The sequence below is a fragment of the Polistes dominula genome, unplaced genomic scaffold, assembly GCF_049000335.1.
Source record: "Polistes dominula isolate Pdom_NZ unplaced genomic scaffold, Pdom_raw_medaka contig_29, whole genome shotgun sequence".
Lineage (NCBI taxonomy): Eukaryota > Metazoa > Arthropoda > Insecta > Hymenoptera > Vespidae > Polistes > Polistes dominula.
Window position 1 is genome coordinate 193175 of NW_028300865.1, and position 22271 is coordinate 215445.

Sequence of the window (22271 nt, forward strand, 5' to 3'; positions counted from 1 at the left end):
TGTTCAATACAGGAAAAATGATTACACGTCATGGTTATATATATATATATATGTACATAGATGACATACATGAGTAAGTAACTATATAATACGTTAGATTTCTACCCACGTGTTTTAACAAGGAGATCACCTCTTTACGCATAATTCTCGATCATGGTATACGTGATCGCTGATCGTGACCGTGCACCGATCGCAGCCTCGAAACTCGCATAATTATAGCGATTTCATCTCTCAATGTCTATATAACAACTTAATCTATTATCTATTTATCTATATAGTGAAAAAATAATTATACGTTGTTAGATTTTTAACACAAGTCATTTTGACTAGTGTAGTAGGAATAGGTGTACTGAAAATGGTGGTATATCTAGTGTTAATCCTATCGTAAAACTATCAAATTTTTCTAGTTTTTTGATTCTTCTTCTTTTCTTTTTTTCTTTTTTTTTTTTCGTTTTCTATAAAAGCATTTATTATATCCCATAAAATATATTTTACTAAAACCTACGCATTATAATAAATTTTGCCAACTGTCGAAATTTCACAAAATTTCACTTTGCGTTGCTTGCTAAAAATGGTATTATATTATTATTATTTTTATATTTTATACTTTGATTTTTATTATTATTCTTATTATAATTTTTGTTAGTATTACTTTTCTATTTTTTTTTTTTTAATTCTTTTTATGTAAATAAATTATGTTTATTTACCGTTACGTACTATATAAGAGAGTGTTCGCTCTAGATAAAAAGATTTGAAAAAGATTTTTCCCCCATTCACTAATTTACATTGAAATAAGGAAATCGCACGTAGGCGCGATTTAAAATCGTTTGAAAAGTATGTAAGACATTGTGATTTAGAATCATACTTATATCATATTTTATCTCTCACATATATTATAATAATATTTTTTTTATATAAGATCCTTCTTTTTTTTCTCTTTTTTTTTTTTTCATTATATTTCAAATGTAAAGATCCTTCGTATTAACGAGATTCTAGTTCTTCGCCTCGTTCTTGGATCATTGCAAAAGAAAATAAGTGTGGATGGCGTTACGTTGTATTGTTGATTCGTGTAATTTACGGAACATCGTACTTACATATATGTACATATATGTATATATTGTAACAAAGTACACACATATTACTCTCGCGTTATGAATACAATCTAAGGATCCATTCATAACGATTACGTTTATATCGATTGCTATTTCTCGAATAAATCAAATATTAATTATACGAAATAATTATATAAATTAAAATATATAATATTATATAATATATTATTATACAGAATATCCCAAAAAGTGTTTCTTTTTCTTTTTCTATAAATAAATATTCTATAAGTAATTTTTTGGACACCCTGTATATATATATATGTTTTGATTTGATAGGAAAAGAAAAATTGGAGAACTTTTCCAATATGGCAGATTTTGTCCACTATGGCGGATTTGTCCAATATGGCGGACTTTTCATTAGTATAATTCGGTGTGAACGTGACTGTAATATCTGTAATATATGAGAAGAAAAAGAGAGATAGGAACGTGAGGTGCGTGGGAGTGTGCTCGATTCTTAAAGAACGTCCGATCTCTAAACTCTTCGAAGGAAAGGTCGTACTAGCTGTGTCACCGGAAGTAACTGAGATGATGGTTCTTAGATCAGCCACAGGACAAAAGAGATAAAGTAGCGCAAGGCGGCTCCTTTCGACTCGTTAAACATATCTAATGTATATACATATATATATATTTATGTATGTATGTGTATAAGGACACACATATACATACAAATACAATATAACAATAACTACGTGTATTTTCTCTTTCGTTAGGAACGTTCACAACGGAACGCTTTCACTTTTACAAACTAACAACTATGAGAGAGAAATTTGATTGTTTTATTCAAAAACGATAAGTTTTTATAGCTTCCATCTTGAATTTGATTCAATTTACTAATTCATTGATCATAACAGATGATCATATCCGATCATACATCTTTATCCTAAGAATCATCTCAAGATAAACCGTTGATCACGTGATCACATTTTTAAAAGGCATTGTATTTACGTGCACATTCGCACACGTCCTCTCATTATTATCACCGTTCAATTATTAACACATCTATCATTCATTCTCGCAAATTATTTTTCTTTTCAATTAATTTTCCTTCTTTTTCTTATTTTTTATTTCCATCTTCATTTCTTTTCATAAAACTTTCAATAGACTTTAGTTAGCGATAATCATTAAACTTACCAGGAATAACGTCAGCGATTTCTTCGTTTTCTTCCGCATACCGATTGGATGATCGATGTTTTCAATTTTCGCGCCAAAAACTTATCGAAGAAAGAACAAAAAATAGACAAAAACTAAGAAAACCAATCGTTTGCGATAACGATAATAATATTAATAAATAATAATTAACTTTATGTACCAGATACAAAAAATAACACACACACGCACACAACAGTTTAGCATCTGATGAAACATCGATAATAAAAAAACACAAAACACACATTTACAGCCTACGATGACGAATGACAACTTTCTTTCGTTTAATAATACGATAAAATAGGCGTACTTACACCTTCGGATATATTTTTCTTTTGTTAAAATTGCCGGATGACAAACGACTGTGACAACTACAACGACGACAACGACGTACAAATTTGAAATATAACCGTCAATTACTACGTTAATCAAATGAAATTTTGTTAAATCAATCAAATGTTAATTATATTGATTAAATTTACATTTATTCACGAATGTATATCGTATCGATATTATCGATACGTTTGTTTTCTCCGAGTGTTATGCTCACTTTACCATGGCGAAAGAGAAAAAGGCGATTATAACATTCACAAGCCAAGTAGTTTATTTCCTTTGACTTTCTTCCCATTTTACCTTTCACGCGCGAAGGTACACCACCAATTTCAAATGATATACATATATATAATATATATATATATACCTCCATATATCGATATTTACATATATATCGTTTTTTACGATATATCGAATTAATTTATTCAATTTACTTTCGAATTTTCTTTTTTTTATCTCATTTTTATTTTATTTTATAATTTGGTATATGCTGTCTTGTCAAATTAATGAAACAATATTTAATTGTACAATATAACCTTATTAAAAAAAAGAAATAATAATAATAAATTAATGTTTATTTTAACGCACGTAGTTACTAACAATTACATTAAGTTTCTTTATTTCAGTTTTATTTTTATTTATTCTTGGATATATGTAATTTGTTATAACACGTTTATGTTTATAATAATATAATTATGTATTATATTGTACACAATTATATTATATTATATTATACAATTCTTTTGTATTTCAAATAAAACATCATGGAAATGAATTATGTATGATGTTTATAAAACACGTGTGTGTCTTTTAACCTTACTATATTTAAATATAATCATTTCACAGATAAAGGAAAAAATAACCTTATCGTTCTTTGACATCAAGTATTTATACGACAATGGACTGAAATAAAAAAGAAAAAAAGAAAAAAAAAGAAAAAGAACACATTAAAATTTACGAGGTTGAGAATAAATCACCATTGATGAGAAACACTGGTCAAGCAACAGTGTTTTCAAAAACAGTTGAGATATTTCTAATGTCACGTGCATGCCGGTTAACCTACGCGCATTTTATAAACCTCAAAACTTGCAGTTAACGTCAACAAAAAAAAAAAATGTTTTATTTTAGTATAAGTAAAGTGCATCGTTTGCAAGTAATATAATAATATGATATAATATATCATAATAACTGAATATTATATTTTCCTTTATATAGATAACAACTATTATTAAGAATGAATTCATTTACATTTTATACTATACAGTTGATATTAACCAAAAATTGATTATATTTTAATTCTATGGAATAATAATATTTTGTGTCAATATATTAAGTAATAATATAACCTTAAATTCATTTATTTGAATGAAAAATGTGTGCAAATATGTTTCGACAAATGAACAAGTTTCAATCTATTTTATCACTGACTGAAAAATCATGTCTAAATTCATTTGTTAATAATTATTCAATTAAGTGTTCTGAGATAAGTGGTGAAACCACGTTACATTCTTTTCAAGATATTCCAGGACCAATATCTTTACCTTTAATTGGAACATTGTATAAATATATTCCTTTGATCGGTAAGTATAACAAAAAATATATATTATATTATACTAATATGAATACCATGACATAAACATGTGTATATGTATTTGATAGGTGAATATTCATTTACAAGACTTTATGATAGTGGAGTTAAAAAAAAGAAACAATATGGATCATTGGTAAGAGAAGAAATAGTACCGGGTGTACAAATTGTATATGTTTATCGTCCAGAAGATATAGCTGAAATTTTTAAAGCTGAAACCTCTTTACATCCTGAACGTAGAAGTCATTTGGCTCTTCTCAAATATAGAAAAGATAGAAGTGATATATATAATACTGGAGGTCTTTTACCAACGTAATAAATGACATTTTTCTTATAATAATCAATTATCTTAATATCTATGAAAGACAAAAATGTATTATATATTTTAGAAATGGACAAGAATGGTGGAGATTACGTAAAGAATTTCAAAAGGTTCTTAACAAAATAAATTATATTATTAATTATCTTGAAGATACAGATCGTGTTATTAAAGAATTTATTCCACTTTGTACCGAAGAAAGATATGATGATTTCTTACCATTGCTTTCACGTCTCTTTCTTGAATGTAATTATTTTATTTTATATATAGATAGAGATTTATTTTTCTTATATAATATTCATATTTTTTCAATATTTTTCTTATTTTGTATAAATGTAAAAAAAAAAAAAACAATTCCACAGTAACTTGTCTGACAGCTTTCGATGTAAGAATGAATAGTTTTTCAAAGGAAGAAAGACAACAAGATTCTAGAACTTCTAAACTCATTGATGCAGCATTTACAACTAATAGTGCTATTTTAAAATTAGACAATGGACCTGCATTGTGGCGTTATTTTGATACATTTCTTTATAAAAAATTGTGCAAAGCGCAAAACTATATGGAAGAGTATGTTTTAAATACATATATATATATATGTATACATGTAATATTAAAACGTTTAACTAAATATACTCTATTTTATTTGTATTTTATTATAGAATTGCAATAGAAATGGTAAATAAGAAAATAGAAAAAGGTACAGATTTATCTACAAATTCTCTTCTTGATGCATATTTGAAGAATCCTGCTTTGGATAAAAAAGATATAGTTGGTATGGCTTGTGATATGTTGTTAGCTGGTATCGATACTGTACGTAAATATAAATATTCCAAAATATATCATAAAATAATAACTTTTTAATTACATAAACATTTTGATCATTTATATAGACAAGTTATACTATGTCTTTTGTTTTGTATCATCTTGGAAAAAATCCTGAATGCCAAGAAAAATTAAGATCAGAATGTTTAAAGTTATTACCGGATAGTAATCAAGACATAACTGTTAATGTTTTACGCAATGCTGAATATGCAAAGGCTGTAATAAAAGAAACATTTAGATTGAATCCGGTATCTGTTGGAATAGGACGTGTTTTACAGACCGATATTGTTCTTAATGGTTATTGTGTTCCTAAAGGTGTAAGTATTTAATTATATCGTATATTTTGATCTTGTATCTTCTAATTATATTTATAATTGTTTATTTTTATAGACTGTAGTTGTAACGCAGAATCAAGTTACCTGCCAATGTCCTGAATATTTCAATGATCCGCATTCATTCATACCGGAAAGATGGTTACAAACAACTGTAGATGTTAATGATAGACATACTAATTCTTCAAGATCTATTAATCCATATTTAGTATTACCTTTTGGTCATGGACCACGATCCTGCATTGCTAGACGTTTTGCCGAACAAAGCATGCGAACTTTATTAATACGGGTACGTTTATTAATCATTTATTCAATTCAAATTGAAAATTGTTATTTAATATTTTATATATATATATATATTTTTTCTTGTTCTTTTTATGTAGATGTGTCGAGAATTAGAATTTACTTGGAGTGGTGATAATCTTGGTTGTAAATCCTTGTTAATTAATAAACCGGATGGCCCAATCAAGCTCAATTTTACAAAATATAAACATTAATAAATTATATTAACAGAATGTGTGGAGCCTTTTATATTCGAACTTTCATTACCCGAATGTCCTAATATCTGAAAGTACTGTTATCTAAATAAATAAATAAATTTGTAGTAACGTTTATATATAATTTTCTCATATTCAATTACAAATGAATTTGAGTTAAATTTATTAAATTGTATTATTATTTATTCATATTGTAATAATCCTCATTATATTTGAAGTTATTATAAAGAAAATCCGATTAAACATTTCGTTCAAACAATATCAATAACAAATTTGCTAATAGAAATAAAAAAGGCTCTACTCTAAACTTTGGAAGTAATAATTACATGATTGAAATCAATTCTGTAGAGGATCAAAATTCTCTAATATTATAATTATTTTATTATCCAGTACTGTTATATATATAAAAGAAAAAAATCACCTGTTATATGTACTGTATTTTAATAAATGAATTTAATTATAAGTCATATATTTAGGAGTAGCAGAGAATTTAGCGTAAGATTTGATTACTTTGTTGACGGCTTCAAGAAAATCTTTTTCCGTGGCTACTTTACGACGTGCACGAATTGCAAACATTCCAGCTTCGGTACAAACTGAACGTATTTCAGCTCCCGTGCTATTAGGACATAAACGTGCGAGTAATTCAAATCTAATATCCCTTTCAACGCTCATTGAACGTGCATGAATTTTAAAGATATGAGTTCGACCCTCAAGATCTGGTAAACCGAACTCAACTTTCCTATCCAAACGTCCTGGTCGCATCAATGCAGGATCCAATGTATCTGGTCGATTAGTTGCCATTAAGACTTTGATATTACCACGAGGATCAAATCTAAACATAAAATATAAATATAATAAATATATATATATATATATATATATATATATATATATATAATAAAAATAAAATTGAATAGAAAGAAAACAAAATTTTACCCATCCAATTGATTGATCAATTCCAACATAGTTCTTTGCACTTCGTTGTCACCACCAGCACCATCATCGAATCGTGCACCACCTATAGCATCTATTTCATCGAAAAATATTAGGCAAGCTTTTTTACTACGTGCCATTTCAAATAATTCTCTCACCATTCTTGCACCCTAAAAAACATCCATAAATAATAATATTACATATGTATATATATATAACTATAATTACAGTTTATTGTAAACAACTTTCTAAATAATTACATACCTCTCCAACATATTTTTGAACTAATTCCGATCCGATAACACGTATGAAACAAGCATCTGTTCTATTGGCAACTGCTCTTGCGCATAATGTTTTACCTGTTCCAGGTGGTCCAAAAAGTAATACACCTTTAGGAGGTTCTATACCTAAATTGACAAATTTCTCTGGCTGTAAATAAATGAACATGAGAGTTTTATATAAATATAATAAAATTAATTTCAGTAAACTATATTTACTATTAATTTAATTAATAAATACTAACATGTAGTAATGGAGTTTCTACAACTTCTCTCAACTTTTCTATTTGTTCTTTACAACCACCTACATCGCTATACGTTACATCTGGTTTTTCTTCTACTTGCATCATAGTAACAGTTGGATCTATTTTGGGTGGTAATGGAATATGTATTTGATACTTATTACGATCTACACCAACTCTCATGCCTTCTTCAATATCCGTTGGTGCTACCGTATCAGCCAAGTCAACAACAAACTTAGCAAATTGTTTCACATTAATGATATATTTTGGATCATCGGAGTCAGCGTTAATAATTTTTGTACAACGAGCAACTTGTAACGGTTGTTCATTTTGTAGAGTTTGTTTGTCAGCTGCTAAATCCCATAAAGCTGGAGGTGCCAAACCAGTGTCTGATTCTTTAATTCCTGTCAGTTCATTTACGCGCTTGATTATTGTTTGTATATCTTCTTCAACCACTTTTATAGTCTTCGTATATTGACCTTGACCCTATATAAAATATATAATTTAATTACATGTTGCATATAACAAATGAAATAATGAAAAGTTAAAGAAATAAAAAGTACTGACAATTGCATTGATCTAAAATAAAGACAAAGAATAAAAGATTGATTATTTTTGTAATAAATTATAACTCACGTATGTTTTCAACAAAGCAATGTCCGCCTCATCAAGAGCTGAAATAAAATAATACAATAATTAAAAAATACAGAAGAAAATTAATTAACATTAAAAAATGAAGTAAAATAAAATATACAATCTCACTTAAACTTACATTTAATTTCTTTCTCTTCCTTTTCATCCTCCGATTTTACTTTACGCATATCCTCTCCTAAATGGTCCGGCATTTTTAATATATTATGTTAAATAACTTCTTTGACATAAAATAATAATATAACGTTAATAACTTGACGTTGGACAAGTTTTAGGTTATGACTCCAATAGATTACAAGCAGAAATTAGTAGTTGTCTGAATGGTATCATTTACTAAAAATGTTCCTAGTAATATCTAATAAATGATTGGTCAAACCCAAGCCAATCCGATTTAAGGAATAATCAAAGATTTTGTATACAAATATTCTGGTAATATTTTGATATGCTTTGATAACAACGTGTAGTACAATGTGAATGAGTACAATAGAATTTCCATTTTTTAAATATTTTAGGTTATAACATAAACAAATAGTAATAAATAAAAAATTTAAATGGCTACGACATCGTTGTCAATGGTAGTAAGAATAAAACATTTGTTACGACTGAATTGTTATGTGTCAAGTTTATTAAATAATAATTATAAAGAACTAATAATAAGAGGACATCAAAATATTTTAAATTATTGTATGAAAGTTCCAAACACCGAGGGAAATGTACATGATTTCGATAAAAAGAAAAAACCTAAAACAATGATAATACCTAAAATAACACTTTTATTGCCAAAAGATTCTATGACAGTTATTACTATGGAGGAAGCACAAAAACTTGCAAAACGTCGGAATTTAATTTTAATGAAAGTGGAAGATGGACAAAAGCGTTCATCCAAAGATACTTACAAACTTGTAGAACCAACGGAACATTTAAAAGAATCAAAAGTTAAAGATAAAAGTGATAAAAAAACTAATGAACTTAAATCAGTAAAACTAATACAACTATCTGCTAAAATATCCATGTATGACATTGATGTCAAAGTAAAACATGTCAAGAAATTGTTACAAAAAAAACATAAAGTCAAATTAATCGTTAACAATGATACTGAAGCACCGGTAAATTTACAACTTATTTATATATATATATATTTATTTATAAACACATATGTTTGTAGATATATATATGTAAGATTTATTTTATTTTCATTTATAGGATAAAATAGTAAAATACGTTGAATCAGCTATAAAACAACATGGAACGATACAAAAATCTGTACAAGCAATGCGTACAGTATTTATAGTTACTCCTATATTAAATGAAAGTGACAATGAGAATAAGTATTCGAATAATACAAATGTTAATGCAGAGGAAAAATGACTAATAAATTCCCAACGTGTATACAACGAGTAAACTATTTTGTTATTTGAATTGTAAATATTAAAATGGTGTGCAAGTATTTATCTATAGATATTATGAAAGTAAACAAATGGAAAAAGAAAAAAATAAATAAGCGACAAAATTAAAAAACATATGTATATATAGTATGACATATTTTAAATGCAGTGCCTCAGTACTTCTCTTTTAATGATGTGGTATGTATTTGTTATAGATATTTCTTTTTAGAAATATGTTAATTTAATTATCTTTAACAATGTAATATACGATTTAAATTAAATAAGAATATACAATTGAGATACAAGCTAGAAAACAAATTTGTCGACAATTCCATAATATAACTGAGTGAAAAGATTTATTACGGACATTCTAACGTCGTACAATTTCTAAATTCTACAATTGTAGAACAAAAGTCTACCATTTGGACCACGAGGTTGAACTTTGTGACATTTCTTCTTATTCTATATTCCGGCGTAACTCCCCAAGTACCAGAGTATTTTCTTTAATGAGCAATCTTGTACTTTACAATCTATTGAAACTAAAAAAGAAAAAATAGAAATTGTTAAATTTATCAGAAATGTATTAGGGATATATCAACGAATGTAATTTACACTTACATTGTACTTACTTTCTTGTACTCCTCTATTAATCTTTTCTGCTGTAAATATTGAAATAATATTTCAAAATTATTCATTCATATATATATGTGGAGCATTCCACGTCAAATTGACCACTTTTGACCCCGACCCCTTTCAATTTTACTGAAACTTTTTTATCATTTTTAATTTCATTACAAAAACTTAGTTAAAAATGATAAAAAAAGTTTGAGCAAAATTGAAAGGAGTCAGGGTCAAAAGTGGTCAATTTGACGTGGAATGTCCCATATATATATATTTAAAATAATACTTGTTAGAGATTCTCACAAAAATGTTCATAAATGTTTTTTATTCGTTGAAACATTTAACGAACATTTACTTACAACACGGTGGTATTTTACGACATTTTCTTCTTCGGAGTAATTTTTTGGGACAACGTTTACCCTTGCCTTTAGCCGGTATCTATTAAAAAAAAAAAAAGTTTTACAATAAATAATACAATCAATTTTATTATTTACCGTCATATTTTTTTTTTTTTAATTAAGATTATTTTACAATGAAGAAAAATATATACAAGAATTTTCCGTTTGCTTGATGTAAAACCACGACAACCCTTACAAGGTGACCATTCGCTCCATTCTGTTACTTTGCAATTTATTCGCTGATTCTTTTCTTCTGACGATTCTACCACTTGACTTCCAGATTGAAGACCTTTGAACTCTAATAAAGATTCTGTGAAGAAAAAATATAAGAAAAAAATTGATAATATAATTTTGATTTATATATACATATATATATATATACTCATATCAAATTAAAATCAAATTGAAAATCAAATGTTACATGAAGTAGACATTTTGAATTAAAATGGTGTATATCTAGTGTTAAAGAAATGTAAAAAAAAATGTTACTTTTTTTTTGTATTTAAAAAAAATCAAAATGTTCCAAAACGTGATTGGATTATAATTGTTAAACAGTATACCCGAAGTTTCATCAAATTGTGCTCGTTTAGTCTTTCTCCTGTGTTGTTCTTGTATAGGTATATGATAGCTGAGAACACTGCTGAGGGATACCTTAAAATTTTTCATAAGAGCCGACAAGTTGGCTTTTAATTCTCCTTATTTTGTTTTGATTAGCGTGCACAGAAGAAAAGATGATTTTTTTTCTTTTTCTTTTTCTCTTTTTTCTCACGTTTAGAATTAAACGTTAACGAATTGAATATTATATCACTTTTACTTTTATTATTTCTTTTTTTTTAATTGTTTATATACTACTTATCACAACTTACTTTGATAATTTCCACAAACTGTGTAACAATATTCCTTGGTTGGAAAGTTATTTCTATTTCCACCGCATCCTGTATATTTAAAATGATGACACTGTCCGTCGTATTTGTTGAAATAAACTCTTAATATGTGTTCACTACAATTTCCTTCTATTTTTGGTTCACTGCATAATTCTAAAAACAAAGAACATAAAAATGAGTTAATATTTATATAACGTTTTAATGAGTTAACGCTTATATTTCGTTCGAATTTGGCGCGCATTCGCGCGAATAGAGAGATCGATAGAAATCAATTAATCGATCGATCTGCGATCAATCAGTTATAGATAGTTAGAGTGATAGATAGATACAGAGATAAGTAATACTATAATAAGAAAAGTTAAATAATTAATTTGTAAGATTAATTAGACTAGTGTAAATAGAGTGAAGAGCAGATAATCCTCTTTAATTGTCGTTTCTCTATTAACAGGTAAATTGTATATATTAAAAATTACGGTTATAAATAGTTAATAAAAAAACCTAACCTTTAATTTACAGGGAAACAAATTTGATTATTATTGTTCTTTAAGAACCTTCATATAATTGTCATAAATATATATATATATATTTACCTGCTGCTTCTTCTCGAGAAAAATCACAAAATTTTCTATCGGCCATACAGGTTGCTTGTTGTTGTTTACATTCCTCTATGTTCGGATTATCTTCACCCATACCATTATAACTTTCTTTATATTTTCTCGTTCTCAATTGCATACCTAATCCACAACTAGAACTACATGGGGTCCACACTGACCACTGCGTATAATGTTCGGGTGGACACTTCTACAAAAAGAAATATAAGTAATTAAATGTTTAAACAAATCAATATTTTTTTTCATAAACATATGAGAGAAATAATTTTAAATTAATTTATTTTTCGATTAATAATTCAATGAGAGATTTTCTTTATCGTATTATCATGTTCGGTGTTATATGTTTGTAGAAATATAATTATGATGAATATACGGTAATAATTAATTAAAACGTATACATACATACAGACGTATATATATATATATATATATATAATATATATATACAAATGTTCAGTGCAAGGATTTGCGACAAACGGTGCAGGTATCATCGTAACGTGTGATTATTATCAATGAAAAAAGAATTATTATATTAATGATATGATATTTAATTGTTAGTATTTAAAAAAAAAAAATAAAAATAAAAGAAGGATGCTTAAATAGTATAATAATGTTATTAGCAACATCGTGATTAATGTTTGAATAATTTTCTATGATTCTTTATTTGAAATTTTCTTTTCAATTTTCAATCAATGTTCGTACCTGCAACCATTCCTCGTTTACCTCCACTTCCGGTTCGTCACCCTCGTAAGAAACATTGTGATCGTTTTCATCCGTATCTACCATGACCACGTCGTTTTCCTCTGTCATTGCAAAATTCCTTACCTCATCCTGATCTTCGTCTGAACACGGTTCGTTATCACATTCAATATTTTGTTCAAGTTCTGGACCATTTTTTTCATAATTGCATTGCTTTCTATATTGTTTGTGTACGAAATTACGTGAACGTGATCTTACTGCATGACCACAAGTTGCTGTACATGAACTCCATTCACTCCAATCGGTTAAACGACACTTTTCACTACCCAGTATACCAGAATTGTAATCATTATTTCCACTACGAATAATATTATTAATTAATTATTATATTAATATCTTTTTTAGATGTATTATAAGATCATTTATATATATATATATATATATATTTGGTTGTCTTGAAAGTTTGTGCCGATTTTGACAAAAGATTGAAATGCAATCCCATTTAAGTTTCTTTTTTGTTATATATTTCTATGTATAATAAAATATAAAGTTGCCTTACCATTCTTCTTCATAACAATTTATCCTACTCGTTAACGCTACGTTACATTTGTTAATTACAGCAGCAGTAATGTTGTGATATTGTCGTTGTCTCAGTTTATTACCTTTACCACATGTTACTGAACATTCGCTCCAACCACTCCAAGAACTTACTCTGCATGCTTCTACAAATTTGAAAAAAAAAAAAAAAAGAAAATAAATGAAATATAATATTGGAAAGTATAAAAGGTATTTGTTATTAATATTTGTTTTAGTAGTACCTTCTTCTGTAGAATCGGTCGTAGTTTTATTGCAAGTTTTCTCGTACAATCTTTGACGATTTAAATAAAGTTTTGCCAATGGTTTCATATCCAAACCAGATGGATCATAAAACGGTGACCTCGAATCATTTGGGTAAGTCGAAGTAATGCGTCGAATAACTTCCTGTGGTTCTGTCGGTTCATTTGGAGACTGTTTAAAAATATTATTCCATCATTGTAATTAATTCATGTTTACACACATACTCTCTGATTTTTATATATATATATATATATATATATTAATTCCAACATAGTTTATCCCCACTGGTTTTTCTTCCTCCCTTCTTACTCCCTATCTGTAAGTTTGTATTTCTTACCAAATATGTTATCCCATCATCGGTTCCTGCATCGTACGGATACAAATTTAATTCTTTATGTTCGATCCATGTACAATCTGAATTACATAATTCCAATCCAGATACACCTACTATCCAATCAGGTGATGGATCTATAAAATAAACAATTGTAGAAAATGATTATAATAATATTTAACAAGCACATCAACACATCAGTGGCGGATTAAGCGATAAGCGGATTAAGTTGAACATTTAAAATACAATTAAATCCTCTGTTGGGAAAAAACGAAATTACTTTTCGAACAACCCAATTAAATTAGTATTATTTCGGGGTTCCCGTTTGACTTGACTTGACTTGATCCGTCACTGGTACAAATATAAAGATAATTATTATTGAAATATAATTAATCGTACCGATCATCGACACCAAAGACATCAAATGATGTTTCCGATCTACACGAAATACGGCAAATGTTCTACCGGTTACGTTAGGATAACTGATTCCTCGTGCTTTTATTATTGTTCTGATGTGTTCGCTCTAAAAAAAAAAAAACCAAATAATAATAATAAAAGAGAGAGAGAGAGAGAGAGAGAGAGACAACAAATAAAGAAGTATTCAAAGTAGAATGAAGAAAACAAAAAAAGGAACCGGTGAAATAAAATATATAAATTAACGATTGATAATGAAATAAAATCGTACTTGATTTTTTAATTCGGATTCCAATCTTCTCGTAGATCCAAGCTCGGCAACTTGTTTTAAACCTATACTTGCGTATCCGTTGTATTCCCAAAATCGATAATCGACCGTGTGAGATGCACCGATCACGTCGGAAAATCGAATTAACCAACCTTTGCTTGGAAAATCCTGAATGAAATTAAGTTAGAATTTATCTTTCATTTTCATTAAATTTTAATGAACAACAAATTAATTATATTTCTTACGATCTATTCGTATACGATGATTATTTAAAATCAATGTTTCCCAAATTGTGTAGACAAAATATCAAAGAAAACAAAATGACGGCTTCCCCCACTCCTCGCCAATGGTTGTTCAAATTTGAGAAACAATGCTTTTCAAATGTTTTACGATAATATGATCGAAAGAATACGATAATGGTGGCTCATATTTTGTAAGAGTTAGAAATAAACGTTAAGATGAAGTTTTATAGTTGGTGATTCAAAAAAAAAAAAAAACGAAAAAAAAGAAATTAATGTAAGAGAAGAAGAAGAAGAAGAAGAAGAAGCAGGCAGCAGCAAACAGGAAGTTGTTGATTTAATTAACACACACACACCCTCGTTGTTAGACTATATATATATATATATGTAAAACAAAAAAATTAAGTTTCTTTTTTTTTCTAACGTTGAATCAACACATGCCTTTGGATGTGTATTTCTAGACCAGAGCCCTTCGAAAGTAACTTCGTACTTGGCCTCGTCACAAGCACAACATTTCTCAAGAACCGGACCCTGATCGTCAGTTTCAGCTTTCGTATCTTGACATATGTTTAAAACCAAATTCGAATCGTCCATGTACCATGTGTCCGGTGTTTCCAAAATGGTTGCTCTGTAATCGAATAAAAAAAAGTAACAAAAGAAGTAAAAATAAAATAAATATATTATAAAAAATAAAAAATTATTTATTTTATTAATTGATATTTAAATAATTCACATTATACCATAGATAATAATTAATATTATATTGTTTTACCTGATAAGTGCACAACCGCTACCTTCTGAAGGGCTTGTCCAAGCAACGGAAACTCGTTCTTTGGGAACTTTAGACACTTCGACAACTGCATTGGCACATTTATCGGAATATTTACTGATCGAATCGTCAATAATATCGAAAGTACCGATTTCAACAACCTCACTTTCGTTCTCAGTTTCAGATGATATTAAAAATCTTGTGAATTTCCTTGGTACCGGTCCTGGACTCTCCGACATTATTGTCACTTAAATTAATAATAATATAATCATATTTTTTATTAACGAAAACGAATTAAAAATATGAACACGTTGCATAAGAAAGTAACGATAATGATGATGATGATGATGATTATGATGATTATGATGACTCATGACTCTTGACCACGTTCCCCTCTTTCTCCAACTAATCCTCTTTTTCCACGATCATTCTCATAACCTTGAATTACAGGAATTAATCGTAAAAACGCAGTTAAATGAAAACCTTCGTCAGTGTGTCAAGTTTCTCACGCGTTACGATGCTGCTACTATTTTTATTATTATTATTATTATTATTATTATTATTATTGTTACTTTTTGGTTTTTTTTCTACCCCCTCCTCGTAGCCATTTCATTTTATTTCAATTAACGCGTATTTGTTTTATTTTCATTACCTGCGTCTAAAAATGCATCGTCCATTTTTTTAGTTTTTTTTTTGTAACTCATAGCAAATTAACCTTAAAGTGTTTAAATTAAACGTTATAATCGTTCGAAATGATTAAAAGGAGGAAACGCAAACAAAAAAAAAAAAAAAAGAAAAAAAGAAGAAGAGGAAGAAGAGGAGAAATTTCATTTCCGTCTAGACACATCCGTTTTAAATTGAAGTAAGGATTTTCATGTTGCTAGTAATAGTAGTGGATATCTCTCTCATCGATCATGCGATATTTTAATGAATACCGTCTTCCTGGCATACCCAAAAAGGGAAGGATGAAAGTAAAGGGCTGGGGATTTAAACGATCCAAAAGCCAGTTGCCTATATAAACCACTTTTCCACCCTCTTTCATTATTGCAACTTGAAAGCACTCCAAAAGACTTGAATAATGATTTTGTGTAATATTCATCCCTTTAAGAATTTATTATTATTATTATTATTATTATTATTATTGTTAGTATTTTTTGTTTGGATTTGTTTAGTTATTTGTTATTAACTTTTATTGATGATTAAGTATTTATATTGATGATTCACGCTAATTGTAACATAAGTTGTAAATGGTTTTGGTAGATATGCAATAAAATTGTTCAATGTTATAAGAATAATTGATTATTTATTAGAAATGAACAACAACAAAAATGTAACTTAAGATTTATTTATTTTTGTCTACCAATAAAAAAAAAACCAAGTGGTAAACGAGAGATGGGTTGATGCATGGGGGAAGAAGGAATGAAGAGATAGGAGAACAGGGGGTTGTACGTTGGTAAAACAAAATTGATTCGATATTAATTTCCTTTTTTTCTTTTTTGCGCATCGAAAAATATTTGAACAACGATCGGAAACGAAAAAAGGAAAAAAAAAAGAAGAAACAAAAATATAATCCCGAAGGAGCTAAAAAAAAAAACAAAGAGAAAAAAAGGAGAGGTAAAATAAATCTATACGGGTATTTCGATAATAGGTAATAATAATTAATTTTACCTGTATATTTGGTGTTCGGCATGTATGCGTATACAATGTCCGTTCTATTATAAAGCGTCATGAAGAAAGAATATTTGTCTTCGGCAGGTGAACGTGGCCTTGTTGTACCATCAATCATTCTGTTACATCTCGTCGAATAACTGCCATTTGTTATAATTAATAGCAATATAATATTACTAATAATTCGTTCCAGTAGTAACGACATTTTCTGGAAAATGATAGAAAAATATGATTTTTTAAATAAGAAAAAGACACAAAATAAGAAGAACAATATCTTAATATATATAATTTAGGTGTCATGTTGTTTTTCCGCAATGGACTCCTAAATTACTGAACCGATTTTAATCAAATTTTGCACACTGTGTACAGTTTCATCCAACTTGAAAGATACGATAGTTTATAACTCACATATATTCGTTAAAAATTGAAATGAACGGGAAAAAGTGAAAAGAGAAAGAGGGTGTTTGATTGGGGGAAAAAAAAAAAAGAAAAAAGAAAAATTTCATTGAAATTCATTTCTAACGATTTTTTCATTCGTAAAAGGATTTCAAAAATGATACGAAACCAAACGAAAGGATTTCCAATAAAACAAAAAAAATGAATAAAAAATGGAAAAGAAAAAAAACAAAGAAGATATAAAGTGATAACCGATCTCTGCTGGGATATAGATTATCGAAAAAGGAAAACCGTATTTTTTTCAAAGGGTAAAAAAGGATATTGAATGAAGAAAAAAAAGGTGACACTACAATGAAGAAGTAAAAAGAAAAAATGAATAAACTAATGAAAGGTAAAAAGAATACAACAAATTAATCTATTAATAATATTTTTATAAATTGAAATAAACTTTAATTGTGCATTTTATTATATTATTTTCCAAAAGATTAAAAGTAATTTTTTGATAAAACTAATTTTTTTCTTATTATTCATACTCATTTTCCAAATATTGCATTAAATATATATATGTATTTAAATATGAAAAGTAAATGTATTTGAACGCATGTAAATCTATTTGCAATTTAAAGGAAAATTTGATCTATCTTTTAATTTGGGTTAATTAAAGTTTACTCTCTCTTTCTCTCATCGTCATTGGAAAATCTAATCACGTAAAGATATATGTGTTTTCAATCTCTCTCTCTCTCTCTCTCTCTCTCTCTTTTTTTGTTCACATTCATTCGCATAAAATACATTTACAAGAGGTTTATATATGCAACAACAACGAATAAACAAAAGTAAATACAATTTTATTTCGTTTGAATTAACCTATGATTTTATACATGGTGATTTTATCCATCGAATGTACGAGTTCAATTTTTTTTTTTTTTTTTTTTTTAAATAAAAGTGAAACAAACAAAATAATAAAAGGGGGAAAAAAAAATAAACATCATATGACGTTAATACATTTTAACTTTACGTAGTAATCTTATTTTCTCGTACAAATGCAATAACCGATGAACTTGTCAAATGAAATTACATTTTAATTTTTCAATGCAAACCAATTATTTGCTTTTTTTTTCCTTCTTTTTTTTTTTTTTTTTTAACCAATCAATCACTTTTACTTTATTCCCAAGGTTAAGTGTTTTGATTTTAAATAAAGTTTTTTTTATTTCTATGATTTGTCGCAACAATTTAAGTAAGGTGTAGATTGGCGCATTAGCGAAATTTTTCTGCGGTGGCATAAAAATACGTAACTACCTAAAATTCTATATTTTATTTGATATATTTTATATACTTATTCTATATTATTAAATATAAATATTATTAATATAAAAAGTATATTAATAAAACGTGTTGAGATTATATTATACTTATTGAGAATATTCTTTCTACAAAAGTAATATATCTTATTAGTTTCTTGTAACTTCTTAGGAAAATAATCGATAACCTCTTTACAGAAACTCATTTAAAGATGATCGCAATAGATATGCAGATTTAGGCTTTGATAAAAATCTTTCTAATAATTATCCTAGTATGGTAGCTTGTTTCTTTTCTTTTTTTTTTCTTTTATCGTCTCAAATTATATAACCGAGTGTATGGTTTATGTTTTCTTTTTTTTTTTCTTTTTTACATATTATTATTATAATAATGATATAAACGCGGTTCATGTAGAAGCCGCAAACGTGCTGATCTTGTTTTAGATCTGTTCCAAGTTTGTCTGATGACAAACTTCACCAACCGAGGAAGAAGATCTATCGACATTGAAAGTTAACTCTTCGTTTTAAAATAAAGTGAAGATTGAAAAAGTTCAAATTACTTTCTTAAAACGTTTTACAAAATCTTTCTCTAGTTAAAAAGCTTCGATTTAATACATATATATATATAAATATACGAGGGGTACTCCGCAACGCGTTACTGTGGCTCACAATCAGTCCGATACACACATCTTTAAGTCAATTGCAATTATAAATTGAGATATAAACTATCCTATATTTCAAGTTGAATGAAACTGCACACATTGTGCAAAATTTGATTCAAATCGGTTCAGTAAACTACGGAGTCCATTGCAGACAAACAACGTGACACGTAATTTATATTTATTAAGAAGATATATAAAGCACTATATATAAAAAATAAACATAAAATATGAAATAATATATATAATGTAATACACATAAATCAAAGTATGTATACGCGTTTATATATATATATATATGTATGTAAAACATCAAGACATAATGAAAAGTTTTCTATAGGGTCGTTCATTTATAAACGTTTTTCCCTCAACGAAAATAAATCCTCGAAGTAGGGGCAATTTGTAAAAGAGATAAATCTGCATGCGACATGTCAGAGGGTTGATCGTGCTCGTTCATCGACTTTACGAATATATATATATATATGTATATATATATATATATATCAAGGTAAGTTAAAAGACGTGACTCTGAAGCAATCGATTTATTTTCTATGGTTTCCAAACCCGACGCATGGAAATCCATTTAGAATACGAATGGATTGATGGTACTTCGGTTACATCAAACGTCGTTTGACTAAAATTCATAACAATTTAATCATATAGATATATATATATATATATATAGTAGGCCAAGGTCGTTTTTCTTTTTATATTTTTTGTCTTTATTTCAATAAAACATTTTTTAAATTTTGCTCGAATGGTGCGTTCAATGAAAATTTTCATTTTAAATTTGCCACTTTATATTTTATGATAATCATGATCATGACCATACATAACATAACTTAGATTAATAATCATGTCATGGAAAAAAGCAAGAAAAAATTAAATATTTATAAAAATTCAGATAGATTATTTGTATCTACTAGTTTCTTAAGTTCATTGCCAATATGTTTTTCCGATGACGGACGGTCATGATCATGACCTTAGATAGCGAAACCTTATTTGAATTAAACGAGAAATATAATGAAGTTTAAGGACTTCGATCATATGCATGCGTATATAACTAAAATATATATATATTGTTATTATTAATTAAGATATTAATTAATTCAAATGGTAATATAATTATATATATAAATATTTGTACTCTTTATTATTAAATAATATATTTACTTTACTATATAATTAATATAATATAATATTTTAATATATATAATTAAAATATTAAAAATATTATTTGTATATTATTTAATAATTTATTATATTATAATATTTATATTTATTATTTATATAAACAAAACACACAAAAGTGTGATATTCATTAAAATATATTAATGAATCGAACCTTTTGTATAAAAAATATGTTTTTTTTTTTTATTTAAAATTATAACTTATAAATGAATGAATTCTTCATTATAAAATCATACAATTTTCTTTAACACGATTAAATTAGTAGAAGTAGAAGTAAAAGTAGACAAAGAAGAAGAAGAAGAAGAAGAAAACGAAGAAGAAAACGAAGAAGAAGAAGAACGTTTCCGGGGGCTAGAAACGTCTTGCACACTTCGAATACCTGCCTAATAATAACCGGAATCGTATTAACGAATAAGAAAAAAAAAAAAGAAAAAGAAAAAAAAAACCATCACCCAAAAAGAGACACGTGTACTTGGAGGAGTACTTTAAATAAATAAAAAAGCAATGAAACAAATATACATAAAAGTTGCGCTCACCGTGATTAGAAAAGAAGATTTAAAGAAAAAACAAATAGTTTATCGTATTTTTTGTTCTTATTCCTTTTTCACTTAGCCAATGTTCTGCAAAAATATCAACAACAACAACAACAACACCAAAGATTTCATCAAAACATCACTGAATCGTTCAAAACAAAACCAAAACCAAACAAATTTAATCTACCAATATATTCACCAAACATTTCAAATACCAATCTCACGTTATATATTAAATTATATTAATACAACAATTTATTTGCAATTTATTATTAATGACAATAACACAACACAACGAATGAGAAAATAGAATTGAAATGTAAAAAGTGTTCTCCCACGTGTCGTTGTTTTTGTTGTTGTTGTTGTTGCTGTGTTTTTTATTCAATATTATTTTCTCACACTTTGTTTTTTATCGTATAAATTAATAATCGCGAGAGATAAGAAAGAAATATTACGACGAGAACAAACATTAATAATATTTATCACCAATGAAATAATAAAATGAAAAACACAACATCGAGATGATGAAAAAAAATAAAACAAATATACTAACCGCGATCTCTTAGACTATGACCGAGTGCACTAAATCTGACACGGGACTTAAAACTACTCACTCGTCCACGTTCAGAAACGTTCTAACAGCAGCAGATTCCAACAGAGACGCGTGCGCAAACACGACAGCGAATAAAACTCGACACAACGCCGAAACTACGTTTCCCAAAGGGAATTTTCTATTCCCCCCCCCTCCCGCCACCCCTCATCCTTTCAACCCCTTCACACTCTTCACACCGCGTATATCTACGATATGTGTGAACCAAAT

The 22271-nt window shown here is 27.7% G+C and overlaps 4 protein-coding genes and 1 long non-coding RNA gene across 13 annotated transcripts; 3 read left to right on the top strand and 2 right to left on the bottom strand.

Moving 5' to 3' along the window:
• The first annotated feature begins 3438 nt into the window (after nucleotides 1-3438).
• Nucleotides 3439-6166, top strand: dib (Cytochrome P450 302a1, mitochondrial). 2 transcript variants are annotated; one of them, XM_015324562.2, is made up of 8 exons: nucleotides 3449-4171; nucleotides 4251-4491; nucleotides 4569-4744; nucleotides 4861-5065; nucleotides 5158-5308; nucleotides 5389-5637; nucleotides 5711-5941; nucleotides 6036-6166. In XM_015324562.2, the coding sequence occupies exons 1-8, from the start codon at nucleotides 3964-3966 to the stop codon at nucleotides 6147-6149; spliced, it is 1575 nt and encodes a 524-aa protein (XP_015180048.2). In that variant the 5' UTR covers nucleotides 3449-3963; the 3' UTR covers nucleotides 6150-6166. The 2 variants fall into 2 exon arrangements, with proteins under 2 accessions (XP_089026777.1, XP_015180048.2); XM_089170651.1 differs by having other exon boundaries at nucleotides 3439-4171; nucleotides 5711-6166.
• Nucleotides 6167-6507: 341 nt separating this feature from the next.
• On the bottom strand, nucleotides 6508-8561 carry Rpt1 (26S proteasome regulatory subunit Rpt1). The gene is made up of 6 exons (XM_015324563.2): nucleotides 8375-8561; nucleotides 8239-8276; nucleotides 7606-8088; nucleotides 7347-7511; nucleotides 7086-7252; nucleotides 6508-6981 (listed from the first exon to the last, which is right to left on the bottom strand). Exons 1-6 carry the CDS (start codon nucleotides 8445-8447, stop codon nucleotides 6603-6605), a joined length of 1305 nt encoding a protein of 434 aa, XP_015180049.1. The 5' UTR covers nucleotides 8448-8561; the 3' UTR covers nucleotides 6508-6602.
• Nucleotides 8562-8702: 141 nt separating this feature from the next.
• Nucleotides 8703-9773, top strand: LOC107068361 (mitochondrial translation initiation factor 3). Its single transcript, XM_015324670.2, has 2 exons — nucleotides 8703-9359; nucleotides 9457-9773. The coding sequence occupies exons 1-2, from the start codon at nucleotides 8805-8807 to the stop codon at nucleotides 9619-9621; spliced, it is 720 nt and encodes a 239-aa protein (XP_015180156.1). The 5' UTR covers nucleotides 8703-8804; the 3' UTR covers nucleotides 9622-9773.
• Nucleotides 9774-9977: 204 nt separating this feature from the next.
• LOC107068360 (spondin-1) lies at nucleotides 9978-22170 on the bottom strand. Of its 8 annotated transcripts, none has more exons than XM_015324666.2 (17): nucleotides 22005-22151; nucleotides 17378-17585; nucleotides 15713-15956; nucleotides 15382-15568; nucleotides 14705-14869; nucleotides 14419-14542; nucleotides 14026-14156; nucleotides 13670-13859; nucleotides 13411-13573; nucleotides 12978-13209; nucleotides 12132-12342; nucleotides 11524-11694; nucleotides 11218-11352; nucleotides 10810-10967; nucleotides 10619-10697; nucleotides 10268-10297; nucleotides 9978-10177 (listed from the first exon to the last, which is right to left on the bottom strand). In XM_015324666.2, exons 2-17 carry the CDS (start codon nucleotides 17580-17582, stop codon nucleotides 10101-10103), a joined length of 2502 nt encoding a protein of 833 aa, XP_015180152.2. In that variant the 5' UTR covers nucleotides 17583-17585; nucleotides 22005-22151; the 3' UTR covers nucleotides 9978-10100. The 8 variants fall into 8 exon arrangements, with proteins under 8 accessions (XP_015180152.2, XP_015180148.2, XP_015180151.2 ...); XM_015324662.2 differs by having other exon boundaries at nucleotides 12855-13209; XM_015324665.2 differs by having other exon boundaries at nucleotides 10257-10297; nucleotides 12855-13209.
• Nucleotides 11701-12292, top strand: LOC149033737 (uncharacterized). The gene is made up of 2 exons (XR_016176016.1): nucleotides 11701-11989; nucleotides 12058-12292. It is a non-coding gene; the product is annotated as an uncharacterized LOC149033737 (long non-coding RNA).
• Nucleotides 22171-22271: the final 101 nt, after the last annotated feature.